Below are 14,958 nucleotides of genomic sequence, written 5' to 3'. Positions count from 1 at the left end.
TAATTACAAAAGTATTATAGAATTATACATAATTTATTTATAATTTCTTCTTCCATTTAGGAATCCTACTTATTTAAAATTATACTTCAAACATATTTTTAATATAATTATTTGTAATCATTTTAGCATGTATTTTTGAAGAAAAAAATCACAGAAACCTTAATATGATTTGAATTATTTTAGTTATGTAATTATCATAATATTTTATGGGATTACACTGCAAAAATTTTTTTAATCCATCTTAAAGAAGTAAAATCTGATAATTGAACCGGTTATTTTTACAATGTAAAGCTTTAGTAATGAAAGTTTTGAATATTAAATGGAGTTACATATCAATCATCTGGTTGACTGTAAGGATAATTTCTTCTTAACACAAATATTGTAAAAAAAGTGCAGTTTAGTCACTCCCGAAATTCGTGAGTATGTTTTATCATGAGAAGAAATAAAATAGATAGATCTATATAAATAAAATAGATAGATCTCTAGAAATTGTACCAAAAATAAAGTTCAAATTTTATAAAATCGCCAAAACTTATCACAAAGTCAAAGATTCGTAAGTTAATTACATCAAAATTCACTTAAAGAGGTCTTCTGGTTTAACGCTCTGATTTTTTAGCATTTTTTTGTAAAGACCAGTAAACAGATAAAACTTTGAACTTTTTACAATTTATTTATACATATTTCAAGAGTATACAGTTAAATTTCTAGCTAAAAACATTAAGGGAAATATCAGCCTCGACTTTTTCTTAAAATAAGCCATTTCTTCTCACCCAAAAGTTGTTTACAAATAAAACCACGGAAGAAGAAATTTTCAATCTTTTAAAAATGTGAAAAAGTGAAGATATAGGAAATATAAAATAACAATATAAATTGTTTTGATTTATTCTTGAAAGATTTTAATAAAAAATTTTCAAATTTTATAATTTATAAAGAAAGTATTCTTCATATTAAAAATAAAAATAAATTTTAAAGGATTAAAATACTTTTAATACTAGATTAGTTCTTGATAATTTTTTTTTCTTTTTTATTTTTGTCAATTACTATTGTTTTTTTTTTTTTTTTTTATTGCAATTGCTAATAAATGAATGGTCTACTCATTTAGCAATCTATCTCTTAAATTACTGTACTATTTATAAGTCATCTTGTTAGACATTACAATTTTTTTATATACTAATTGCTGCAAATATCAACCCTGTTAATGGCTTAAGCTGTTGGATTTGTTTAAATAAATAAATAATCAATAAATATATAGATTAAAAAATTTTTTTATTTCTAGCCCTGTAGAAGACGTTTATTTCATACGTAGCTATGTATATCGATCTAATCCAAAAAAAATGTTAGTAAACAAACCAAAAAATGAGCTCAAGGTCAAGGTGAGACGTATATTTTTAAAACTTACAAAATGACATAAACTTTTTTAAAATAAACGACAAATTAAATACTAGTAGAAGTATTTTTAAAAAAGAGCCTCAGTGCGTCGGAGTAACTAAAAATAAATTGCCAACTAAGTACAATATTAGATTGATAAGTGCGGTATTACTATACCGTATTCGAATACTAAGAATTACAATAAGCAACCCTCTTATTCACCCTCCAGGACCTGCATAACTGTAATGTGTATATCGATTCCTTGATATAAGAACTGGGTCGATCCTAGGCCTCACCTAACTTTCCCTGTCGTTTATAATTTAACGAGGGGAAGAAATAGGTCACTGAGGGTTGTAAAAAAGATTCATACTTTTTAGTTTTTTACGCATCAAATTTTAGATTAAAATGAACACAGATGGTTAAGAATAATTTATGGGGAAGAGATTAAACTACTGACAAGGACTAACCGAGTAACAGTATTGGCTGATACTTAGATCACAGTAACTCCGTTTATATAAATAATTATATCGAACACTTGTATTGAGGAAACTTGATAATAAATTATTGTTTACCTCGAGAGTAAACATACAATACTGAGGTCCAGTAGTACCCAAATAAAATATCGATATCTTCCGAGGTCGTAAGGGAATGGCGTCTTGGATATAATATCTTTAATTATATAAAAACAGATTTATATATGATTTAACTAAAAAATGTGTGTTTGACTAACAGCGTGTAGAATACGGATAAAAAATTTTATATAAAAACACAAATACGTGTAAATGTTGCGAAAGCGTTGGAGACCTTTCGCTCCAATATCTCAGACATTTTTATAAAATTCATTACTTTGTAATAAAAAGTTAATAATTCACTTCTTATTGTTACTATTATTATTTATGCATCATATTATTTACATAAAATTATAATTATATTGTTTATGAAGTAAAGATTACTGTTTCTGTGGAAAAAAAGACATTTTATGGTTTTTTACATGGCTGTAAATCAAAATTATAAAGTATGACTTATATAATGAAACTTTTATGACTCAAAAATGTAAATAAGGCAAAAATAAACGCCCAACGTGGGGCTCGAACCCACGACCCTGAGATTAAGAGTCTCATGCTCTACCGACTGAGCTAGCCGGGCCTGATGTACGCAAAAACACGTGTTCAATAAAAGCTACTCCGAAATTTTACTAGAAATTTCAATTTTTTGAAGGTTTTAAGCCAAAAAAAATATTAATTTTACATTAAATATACAAAATATTTACAATATCACATAATTAAAATACATAGAAGAGAAAAAAAAAATTTTTTACTCCGAAAAAAAAAAAATTTTTTTTCGCAGTAAAAAATTTTTAAGTTTCTATTTATTGAATAGTTTAAAATTGAAAAAACATATAAATATAATCAGAATTATTATAAATATCGCTATTTTCTATTAGCAATGTTTAATTATGACTTTAAATTATTTCTTTGTATTAAATAATCTATCTGTATTGAATTAAATTTTTAAATTAAATTTATTTGTAAACCTTTAATTAATTTTATACTGAGTTATATTATATACAAATGTAAACCAATGTATCTTAAATACTGATGACTCTAAGAGAGCTTAGGTTCCAGAGTCAAATAAAAATTTTATCTACTAGCTTTTACCCGCGGCTTCACTCGCATTAAAGCCATTGAATAAGTATCAGAGATCATTACAATAAAAATGAATCTTTTCAAACAATTTTTTTATATTTCGTAAGAAATAAATTTTTTTTTTTTTTTTATAAAAAGTATCCTATGTTCCCTGAATAAAAAAAAGTATTGAGACAAAGAAAAAAGTATTGAAAAGTATTGGATTGACAAGAAGACCAATACTTTTCAATATTTTTTTATTTGTCTCAATACTTTTTTTTATCAGGATTACTTCGAATAACAAACAAATTTACATTCACGTTTATAATATTAGTAGGGATTTACTAAATAGTATTTAACTATACAGAGTATCCTCAATGGGGATCATCAAAATGACGATATAGTATCATAAGTTGCATTCGCACTAGCTCCGTCGATTCGGTAGTCGTCAGCGATCCCTTGTGTAGTTAATTTGACTATACAGATCTTTATGTTGACCAAACAGATATCTATTTTAATGAAACTGTATATTTACAAGAATGATTCGACGTATGCTCGAATTAAATAGTTGAATCGTTATTCTGTGCGATTCTTATGACTTATTATTTTTTGAAAACTCATAGCTATTTGATTCTTATCAAAATGACCTTGAACTTTTGAGTATTGATATTTCCTATGGTTAATATTACCCTACTCCGATTGTAATGTAATTCATTTAGAGTTACTGTAAAACTGTATCCTCTGTCGGCCGAAAAGTACATGAAATATTGAACATAATGTTATACAGCAAGTGATACATCCAAAGTTTACAATAATAAAAACGGTCTAATTAGCAATTGGTCTAACTCCTTATTTTTTAGAGGGTGATTTTTTAACATTTTGATGTAGTAATAGTCCAATTATAAATTATTTGAATGATCCTGACCAAAATATTATACCTCTATTAAATATTAAATGGTTTTTTAGAGTGATAATAAATTTATAATTAATTGTATTTTCGTACAAATGGAGGATTCTCTAAAATTGAGTTAGAAAATTTACTAATTAGAACGTCGATAATCATAATGATAATTAAATTTAACATTAATATTATCAATGGTAAATTAATATTTAAGTTCTCGTCCATATTTTAAAATATTTAAATGATTAGATCTGGGATTGTCAATAAATGAAGATGTTAATTATATGCAACGCTTGCTGATTTATTTCAGCTTCATCAGGCAAACTAAAAATAAAATATTATTTTTAGTTAATACAAATAATTGACATATACAACAAAATAAGTTAAGATAACAATAGTTACTCTTATGGTTAACATCTTTGTCTCATTTTTACACAGTCAATAGATGTAATAGAGCATATTCATAATCTCAAACATTTTTTTTGTTTTTTTGAAATGAGACACAAGGATGTTAACCATAAGAGTTACTATTATTATCTTAACTTATTTTGTTGTATATGTCAATTATTTGTATTAACTAAAAATAATTTTTTATTTTTAGTTTGCCTGATGAAGCTGAAATAAATCAGCGAAACGTTGCAATTCCTATAATTTAACATCTTCATTTATTGTCCAAATTCCCAAGATCTAATCATTTAAATATTAACAATGGTATTTGTATTAATATACAACAGTAAGAATAAAATGTAATTATTGTAATTTTATAACTAAAAATTTTAACTAGATTATTTTAGTGGAATAGATATTTACTAAGTTTCTTATTATAATGGTTGTCATTTGTCTGACTTTATTTATTGTAAAACGATGAAATCTTTCAGAGTTAACTTTAAATGTAAGATTTTTAATGTTTTTAATTTATTTTGTTAATCTGATTATGATGTTTAATTATGTGAAAATGAAGTTAGCCGACATTTCAAAATTTTTAGAAATTTTTTATTGAAAAAATTTCAATTAAATAATTAAAAAAAAATTTCACGTGTAAAAAACTTGAAAAACTATAAGTGCAATTTTTCGGAAATATCTTCTTAGTTGTAATTTAATTAATAAAAAAAATCAAAAATTTTTAGACGTCTGTTAACTTCAGTGTCATTTAATTATAATTTTTTTCCATTTGTACAGTTTGCCTGATGAAGTTGTGAAAAACAACGAAACGTTGCAACATTTAAAAATCTAGCACTGAATATTTTTTTCCCGTCCAAGTTCCTGAGAATTATACTATTATAAGTAACAATGAAGTTTAATTTCTAAAAATAACATAATTTTTGTATCTCTTAGTTAAAATAATATAATCTCTCAGTGTCTCTTTTAGATAATCAATAAATAAAAATGGACATAAATAAAAAATTCAGAGTACTTAAATAATCAATGTGGCACCACAGTACACTGTGGGGACACCAGACAACCCTTAGCTATTTTCATAGCTCCAAAGCGGGAAACAAGTTTATTTAAATACTCCTTTAACTTAATACTTATTTATTCGAATGATTGTAAATTATTTTAAAAAATATTATTAAAAAATTAAATCATAAATGTACGATTTAACACATAATTTATGATTGATAATTAAATTATCCATTAAATATTATTAACAATTGTATAAATATGCAGAAACATAAACAATAACAGAATGACAAGTATCTGACAAGAAGAAAAATAAAATAAGTGAAGTATAAAACGTTTATTGACAACAAACGATTCATTTATACATAGCTCAGGCAAATATGAATATAAAAAATATGAGGCGCGTCAGTTGATAGTCGACCTCGATATCTCTTCGCATAAGATTCATGTCAGCCTGAGCAAGATGTAAAAATAATAATATTGAATTAATTATTACATTTGCAATGGTGTTATTTCTTTTTTTAAATTCAAGAAACACGCACCATTTGCATTATTGTGCCCGCTAAAAATTACACAAGCCAATCCGTTAACCGCCATTCGTTCCCAAAGTTTATTAACCCATTTATTAATATTCCGACAAGTTTTTTCTAAATTTTCCTCTGATACCTTTTCAGGCGTTAATTTAACATGACAAATAGTAAGAGCATGCTCCATTGAAATTTCACTGGCACGTGCTACCACGTGCTTATTAGAATTCCCAGTAACTAGTCTTACTTTATCATCTTTACTAAAATTAGCGTCGTCCATTATCGACAAAGAAGAAGTCATCAAGTACTTCGAATAATCATTTAATACTTCCTTGGTCCCGACAATCGAAACCGTTTTTTTATCTTTCGCAACATGTTTAAAAATCGTCACCCCAAAATTATAGCTATCATCATCACGCACCAAATTATTATCTGGTTTTTGCTTTCTAAGCATCTCTTCTAAATTTTGCTGACCAACCACAAAAGCATCTCCAAAATCAATGCTATTAGCTAGCTTTAATTGTGCCAATTTTAACGCAGCTCGCGCATCTTCTGTCGGACAATGCCCGCCTTTTTTTTCCTGAATTCTTTCGTTCAAAAATTCCCGCGCTAAAACTTGTAATTTAGACTTGTGATTTCTATTGCCAGTAATATTAAAAATCACCGACGTATCAATGATGTAAGGATGCATCATTTTTAAAGCGTCAAGATCTACACACAAACTTTGTCCCACTAAAATTGCATCAGATGGCAGCAGCTCTTTAATTTTTTCCTGGACATCACATAATTTTGTCGTTACATTTTCCAATAATTTTTCTGTAATTCCACTGTACTCAGTTAAATAATTAACGATTTTATTTTCAGGTTTAACCAAAGTTTCATAGACAACATTCATCTGCTCGTCTACAATACATATCCTCGTAAGTTCTCGGCCTTCTGTTGTGGTACACATTTCGCAATCGAGTCCAAACATTGGAGACTTGGGTGTAGCTTCTAAATAAACATCCTTAGTATTTATATAATTGTTGTACTTGGAATCTAAAGCACCCGGCCATCTTAGAGGGTAGTTTTCATCTATAAGCTGACTTAAGGACAAAAGTAATTGCGTGCGTGGGAATTTATCTCCAGGTGGTAATTCAATACTACTGTCTTCAATTTTATCATTTTCTAGAGAATTTTTGGGCTTGATATTGACAGAAGATTGCATTGGAAATACATATTTAAGTAACTTAACAATATCCCCCGTTTTCTTCTCAGCTACTGACAAAGATCCATATTTATCTATTAATTTCCTTCGTTCCGAAGTTGTCAATGGAACTGCTGCTAATTGTTCTATTACTGAGCCACCTATCGTCGCGGGTGTTACTACTTCCAAGCGATGTTCAAGAAGATCAGTTATGTTGGGAAATAAAGACTCGTAGGAGCTAAAGTGATACATAGAGAGACCTTCTACTATGAAGACTACAGTGTGTGATACTTTATTGTACTTCTCTAAGTGACACCACCTGGATGGGGAGTATGGCGCGCCATTTCCGACCAAGGAGTACATTAAAAGGTGTTGAATGTCGGAGAGGAAAATTGGAACGCGAGCTCTAGGGTCGATATTTTTTGTAAGACTAGCATTTTCTCCGGCTCCTTTTATACGAAATCGGGGGATCGATGTCAAAAGTTTCTTTCGCTCGCGAAGCTGTTGTCTGAGTTTTTGGTATTCTTCACCAACCAAACGAGGCTTTTTGTTGGCTTGCTCTGTTTCGTGGTTTTCACTTGAATTTGTTTCATTTAAGCTCGTAGAAATTTCGTCATTCTGGGACTCACTGCAAGTTCGCTTTCTTCTCGGGCTTTGAGCTGCAGATACTTCGGCTTCATTGTTAGAACATGACTCCATCTAAAAGCAAATTTTTATTTATTTATTTATTTATTCAATTTAATGCCAAAGCAATAGCTGTACACATTAAAAAAATTTTCGTAAAATTTAACATAAAATTTTGTGTAGATAATTTTTTTTACACAAAATTTATGTTAATTCTACACATAATGTTTGTATTGATAAAATCAACATAATTCTGTGTTAAAAGTAACACAAAAATATGTTAAGACTTTCATCGGCTGATTCTCGGATTTCTACACACTTAAATGTTATCCATCATACAAATAAAGTGTTGATTTTAACATTTTCTTTGTGTTACTCAGATCAGCTGTCAAATTTGTGAGTTTTATTAATAATTTAAATAGATTTTAATTTCTGAATAAAAAATAAATTGTTTCCCATAAATACAAAGTTAAAGAACTCAATAAAGAATTCAGAATTTTTAAATAGTGATTAATTAATTTTAATCAATAGTTGCTACTTTACTACAAGTCAGTGGCAATAGATGATTATAGGATTAATAATGTATTAATTTCTAATTATTAATTATTAATAAACTCGTTAACTATATATTAATGGAAAATAATTTTTTTTTCACGCTGCATTTAAGTATGTCACTATGCTCGTACTCCCGAAATCCCGCGCAAAATAAAGCGGAGCGGCGTCATAATTTAACATATCTTTGTGTAAATTCAACATATTATTTGTGTTACTATAGAAAACATCAACACAGCTTTTATATTGAATTGACATTTAAAAAGTATTATTTATACTACTAACCGAATGGGAGTATTCTTTAACATAAATTTTGTGTTGGTTGGCCAGTAACATTAAAAAAGTGTAGTTTTACTTTGAATTAACACTTGAGTGTGTTAAAAAATGGATGGATTGATCAATACAAACAGTTTGTGTAGAATTAACATAAATTTTATGTAAAAAAATCATCTACACAAAATTTTATGTTAAATTTTACGAAAGATTATTTAATAGCACATAAGTATTTTGAGATAGATGAGCATATAATTTAGTTTATCTCACATTTTTATAAGTATGTTACTAATTAACACATGCTATCATTGATAGCAGTTCTTCATCTAATTTAATTGAATTAGTAAACCGGGCTCGGAATATAAGTTGATAATCATAGTTGGCTCTCTCGTTCCTGATTTAGGAAGAATTCGTAGGCACAGACTTTTGTTAATATTCATGATAAAAATATCAATAAATTATCAATTTATTCAAGTCATTAATTTATCTTTCAAAAATATTAAAAAAAAAAAATATTTTTTTTATTCTTTCAAAATAAATTATTTTTACGAAAGACAGAAGCTAAAAAAGTTGGAGAAGAAAATGCAGAGGAGGAGCAGAGGACAGAAGGAGAAAAGCGAATACCAAAGTATAAATTAAGTGTTATTAGCAAATGATATTTTTAAATGTTTATACTAGTTAGAAAATTCTTAATAATTATTACCTTTTTAAAAATTTTACTTTCTCATATCTATCTAATATTTATATTTAAAAAAAAAAAAAAAAAAAAAAAAACTGTAATTATGCAAATAAAACACCATAATAATAAAAAAATAAATTCTTTTTAAAATAATTAAAATATTTTTGTGCTGAACTGTTGCAGTGTTATTAATTAATAAAAAAAAACTTCATATATTATATTGAACAATTCGATCTCTTGTTATATTAATAATTTGTTTTTTCTAGGTGTTACTTGTGACTACAATAAAGTTTGTCAGTGGTTCTGGTTGATAATTAAATAACATTCAGTTAATATATGTTTCTTAATTAACTATAAAAGCCTATCTTATACTAAATTAATATCACAATATATCTACAAATAGAAACGTTAATAATTGATAACATGTATTCGTTGAAAAACGTAGTTTTTTTTTTTTTTTTTTTACTAAAAATAATGATACAGAAGTTAGCCGACGTTTTTTTAACTTTTGATTTTTTTTAATCATTTAATTAGAACTAAAAAATATTTTTGAAAAATTGCACGTGTAATTTTTCAAATTTTTTACAGGCGAAATTTTTTTTCTTATTTTTTTAATAAAAAAATTCATAAAAATTTTTAGATGTCGGTTAACTTAATATTTATCCAAAAATAAATAACTGAACTTACGGATTTTTTAAGCTTAAGTGCTTTTGCCTTATCTTCATCATTAAGTTTTGCTATTTGCAAGAATGCAGCTATTTTTTTTTCTTTTTTTTCTATTCTTAGGCGTTGTTTTTCGGTCAGCATTGTAATAATTGGTAATTCTCCAACCTTCAAATATAATGACCATTTAACGTTTACCTGAAATTAAAAAAAAAAGTCAATATTTTCGTTATAATTGATAACTACACTGTATTTATTAATTTACTTTAAAGTGATGTGAGTAAAAGACATAACGTGAGAAATAAATTAGAATCCTAAAGAGTCAACAAGCTTTTATAAATTATAATTCATTTGAATATAAAATTATATTAAAATTTATAGTTTCTTAATAAATTATACAAAAAAAAAACTGAAGTATAGATTTAAAGGTTGCTTAGTTACATTACTAATATCTATCAAGTTATTGTCACAAAAGAAACAATTGAGTCTTTTAAATTCTGACACCTGACTATTTTTGAGTTTCTTTTAACAAATATTTTTTTATTAAATATAATTTTTTTTAAAAATTGTATTTACTTCTTAATTTTAATAAATTAAATTCTTTAATTTTTTTTTTTTATATTTCATTTGTTTAAAAATAAAAATAAAATTGATACCGAAAATAGAAATCTGAAAATTTTTTCAAATTATCAACATAGAGACACTAAAACATAATTAATAATTATAAATACATTTATAAAACACTTAAAATGAGTTTTTAATAATGAGATTATTAATTAATTAAATAATTTAATGAGATTATTAATTAGATCTATACAAAAACAAAACATTATCACTTATAAATATAAATAATTTAATCACGTCCAGGAAAATGATATAATAATAACTATGTTCACAGGAATTCAGGACAAATAAAATTCAAATTATTAATTTGATCTTTGTTGAAAGTTTCGTCCTTTATTAGGACTTAATCAGCAACTTAATCATTATGGTTTACAATTTATTATATGCTATTATATAAAACGTAAGAACCATTGGTAATCTTGTTATAATGAATCTAATATCAATTAACATTATTTTTAAAAACATAAACAGACAAGTTATTTATCAAAATATTACTAAATGCATCAACATCTATATTATATTATAACATCTATATTATCACTTTGATATCATCTACCACATTTAGGTTATCTGCGCGTGCTACACATAATAATTACTTTACTTATAAAAACAGTTCTACATTAATTATTTTTATTTTTAATTATATAGATTTATAAGGAACTATAATATTAAATATTAAAAAACTAATAAAATATTCAACATACTTTGTTGCAAATTTATCATTAGAACACCATAAATTTACATGATTTTCTCTTTAAGATTTTCCGTAAATAATAGTTTAATTACACGTACAATACGGATATTTAATAAATAATTTTTAATATACTTTTTAAATTATCAATTTCCGAATGATTAATGCAATAAATAAAACAAGTAAAAACACGTGTGTTTACTTTCTATTATTTCTAGTAAGACATCTTTTGATATATACACGATACATTATTTATCTTCTTTTTTAACTTTACTATGTAGTAAAAATATTCCAAGTAAGATGTCATTACTAGTCGCATAAAATTTCTGATATTTGAGAAAAATAAAAATCCGAACAATAAATAATAGTTTAAAAAAACTAAAAACACGCTTTTTATAGAAAACCAAACTAAAAAATAGAAAATAAATTTAAATTAAGAATAGTGTTAAAAATTTCAATAAATATAAATTAATAATAGTGTAAATAAAAAAAATGTATTTTATTTAAAAAGCGTGGGTGCTTTTTAAGATATTATCAAAATGATAATCACTCTACTCATATCTGTCAATAAAATATTTATAACTATTTACACCATGCACCCCACGCTTTTTAAAATAAAATACATTTTTTTATTTACACTATTATTAATTTATATTTATTGAAATTTTTAACACTATTCTTAATTTAAATTTATTTTCTATTTTTAGTTTGGTTTTCTATAAAAAGCGTGTTTTTAGTTTTTTTAAACTATTATTTATTTTTTACTTTTTAGTTTGGTTTATTTATAAAAGCGTGATTTTTTAGTTTTTTTAAACTATTATTTGTTGATTATCAAAAATATTCAGGCGCGCAAATTACCCACGGAGAGTTACATACTGACATACTGACATACTGACATACAAGTGAAGCTAATAAAAAATAATTATTTATAAATATTATAAATACGGGGAATCAGAGTTCGATTTCGGAGAGCGAGCCTGAGAAACGGCTACCAGAACCAAGGAAGGCCGCAGGCGCGCAGATTACCCACGGAGAGTTACATACTGACATACTGACAAACTGACAAACAAACTGACATACAAGTGAAGCTAATATAAAGCGTGTAAAAAAAAAACAGTTTCACTGTAAAAAAAAAATCGCGCTAAGTCCACGTTCATAAGACTATTAAGAAAAAAAAATTTTTTTTTTCTTTACAAAAAGATATAATATAGAAAAATTAAAAAATCCAAGTAACCGATATGATTGTATATGATTTTCGGAAATTAAAAAAAATTTTGTGGTAAATTTAAAAATTAAGAAAAAAATTTTGGAACGTATTTAGTGTGCGTGGTTGCAAAATATTTTACTTTTCATGAAATTCGTAAAATCTATTTACTAGGACTTTAAAAAAATTGAAATACACAATGACGCACACCAAGTACGTTCCAAAATTTTTTTCTTAATTTTTAAATTTACAACAAAATTTTTTTTAATTTCCGAAAATCATATACAATCATATCGGTTACTTGGATCCGAACAAAAACAGTTTCACTGTAAAAAAATCGCGCCAAGTCCACGTTCATAAGACTATTAAGAAAAAAAATTTTTATTTCTTTACAAAAAGATATAAAATAAAAAATTAAAATATGATTTTCGGAAATTAAAAAAAATTTTGTTGTAAATTTAAAAATTAAAAGAAACAATTTTGGAACGTATTTAGTGTGCGTGGTTACGAAATATTTCACTTTTTATGAAATTCCTAAAATCTATCTACTAGGACTTTAAAAAAAAATTGAAGTACACAATGACGCACACCAAGTACGTTCCAAAATTGTTTCTTTTAATTTTTAAATTTACAACAAAATTTTTTTTCATGTCCAAAAATCATATACAACCATATATCGGTTACTTGGATTTTTTAATTTTTTATTTTATATCTTTTTGTAAAGAAATAAAATTTTTTTTTCTTAATAGTCTTATGAATGTGGACTTGGCGCGATTTTTTTACAGTGAAACTATTTTTGTTCGGATTTCAGTATTTTTTGTAATTATAATAAAAATTGACAATTTTAATTTAATACATTTCCGGTGGCAAACTATCCCCTTTAAGCTATAGTTCATGTAAAAGTTATTCTTGCGCCGCCTGGCGTGTGTAATTGCAAGCTGTTAAATATCTTTTTTTCACTGTAGTTTCCCATCTATTATAAGATTAGCATGCATCCTTATATTATTTAGTCTCTGGCCGTCCGCTTTTTACATAAGAAAAAAGTTAAAATCTAAAAATCTGGGTCGCTATAGTTTGTGCTGATTATTTTTAATAATTTTAAATAGAAATTATAAAGATAATTGATAATAATCAAGTAATACGCGTAATAAAAAGCATGAACTACTATTATAAAATATCATATAAAAAAAAAATCAAAATAAATTTGAAAAAAAATTTGTAACCTCAAAAAACCGTTTTGCTTACAGTATATACACACTGGGTAGTCTGGCTTGAGAACGGAACTTGGCGCCAGACTCTATCGAGTCTGTTGATTTTTTAATTTTTTTATTTTATATCTTTTTGTAAAGAAAAAAAAAATTTTTTTTTTCTTAATAGTCTTATGAACGTGGACTTGGCGCGATTTTTTTACAGTGAAACTGTTTTTGTTCGGATTTCAGTATTTTTTGTAATTATAATAAAAATTTGCAATTGGTACCAACTTAAATCTCAAGTTGGCTGCATTTTTTATAGCAAACTATCCCCTTGAAGCTACAGTTTATGTAAAAATAATTGCAGCGCACCCTGGCGGGTGTAGATGCAAGCTGTGAAATTTATTTTTTTAACTATAGTTTCCCATCTATTGGACTATTACCATGCATTCTCGAATTACTTAGTCTGTGGCATGTCACTTTTTACATAGAAAAAAAGTCAGGATCGAAATTTTTGAGCTTGCTATAGTTTGTGCTGATAAAATTTAATAATTCCAAGTAGATTAATTGTTATAATTGAATATAATTAATTGATATCAGTAAAATAAAGTATGAATTACTGTTATAATATAAAATTTAGGAAGAAGAAGTACCGTAGAATTAAATAAAATTTTGCAACCTCGAAATACTGTTCTGCTTACAGTAAACACACTCGGTAGTCTGGCGCTCCGTTTACAACGGATTTGAACGGAACTTGGCGCCAGATTCTACCGAATCAGTGGATCGGTAGTCTGGCGCTCCGTTTACAACGGATTTGAACGGAACTTGGCGCCAGATTCTACCGAATCTGTGGATTATAAAAGTGATGTCCGTTTTGCGCGTCGACACGCGCGAAATTTTGAAATCATAACATTAATTTTGAAATGTGGTTTTTTTAACTTATTATATACGTGTTAATTAAATTTATCAAATGAGTTTTAATATAAAATTAATAAATATCAGAAAATTTTTATTCATTTCACACAAAATAATTTTAAATCAAGAGATATCCGAAAAAAAGGTAAGATTTATCAAACAGTTTGCACTTTTTTCAGATAAAATTTTGAAATATCTTTTAAAATTTTTTAAATCAGAAAATCTTTTAAAATACCCTTTAAAATTTTAAATTGAGAGACATCTGATCATTTTTAGACTTAAAAAAAAAATTAATAATACTAAAGTTAGCCGACATTTTTTATTTTTTTATTTTTTCTTCAATAATTAAATTAAAACAAAAAAATATTTTTTAAAAATTGCACTTACAGTTTTTCAAGTTGTTTACAAATTAATTTTTTTATTTTTATTTTTTTGTAATCATTTTTTCAATAAAAAAAATTTTATAAATTTTAAGATGTCAGCTAACTTCATTTTCATAAATAATTATAGCAAAAAAAGTTTATTTAAAAATTCC

General features: G+C 25.9%; 1 protein-coding gene and 1 non-coding gene across 2 annotated transcripts; both read right to left on the bottom strand.

The window, feature by feature from the left end:
• Positions 1 to 2,441: 2,441 nt before the first annotated feature.
• Trnak-cuu lies at positions 2,442 to 2,514 on the bottom strand. The gene has a single exon. It is a non-coding gene; the product is annotated as a tRNA-Lys (tRNA).
• Positions 2,515 to 5,617: 3,103 nt separating this feature from the next.
• On the bottom strand, positions 5,618 to 11,279 carry LOC123265211 (RNA exonuclease 5). Its single transcript, XM_044728869.1, has 3 exons — positions 11,128 to 11,279; positions 9,824 to 9,997; positions 5,618 to 7,707 (listed from the first exon to the last, which is right to left on the bottom strand). Exons 2-3 carry the CDS (start codon positions 9,941 to 9,943, stop codon positions 5,788 to 5,790), a joined length of 2,040 nt encoding a protein of 679 aa, XP_044584804.1. The 5' UTR covers positions 9,944 to 9,997; positions 11,128 to 11,279; the 3' UTR covers positions 5,618 to 5,787.
• Between the last annotated feature and the right edge of the window lie 3,679 nt (positions 11,280 to 14,958).

This window comes from Cotesia glomerata, linkage group LG5, assembly GCF_020080835.1.
Source record: "Cotesia glomerata isolate CgM1 linkage group LG5, MPM_Cglom_v2.3, whole genome shotgun sequence".
NCBI classification, from domain to species: Eukaryota; Metazoa; Arthropoda; class Insecta; order Hymenoptera; family Braconidae; genus Cotesia; species Cotesia glomerata.
The sequence above is the reverse complement of the archived record's forward strand: the minus strand, read 5'-3'. Positions and strand labels throughout refer to the sequence as shown.

Coding starts and splice junctions, on each gene's coding strand:
- LOC123265211 (XM_044728869.1), bottom strand. CDS start 9,943: ATGCTGACCGAAAAACAACGCCTAAGAATAGAAAAAAAAGAAAAAAAA. Junction 7,708..9,823: donor CACTTAAGCTTAAAAAATCC/GTAAGTTCAGTT, acceptor ATTTGCTTTTAG/ATGGAGTCATGTTCTAACAA.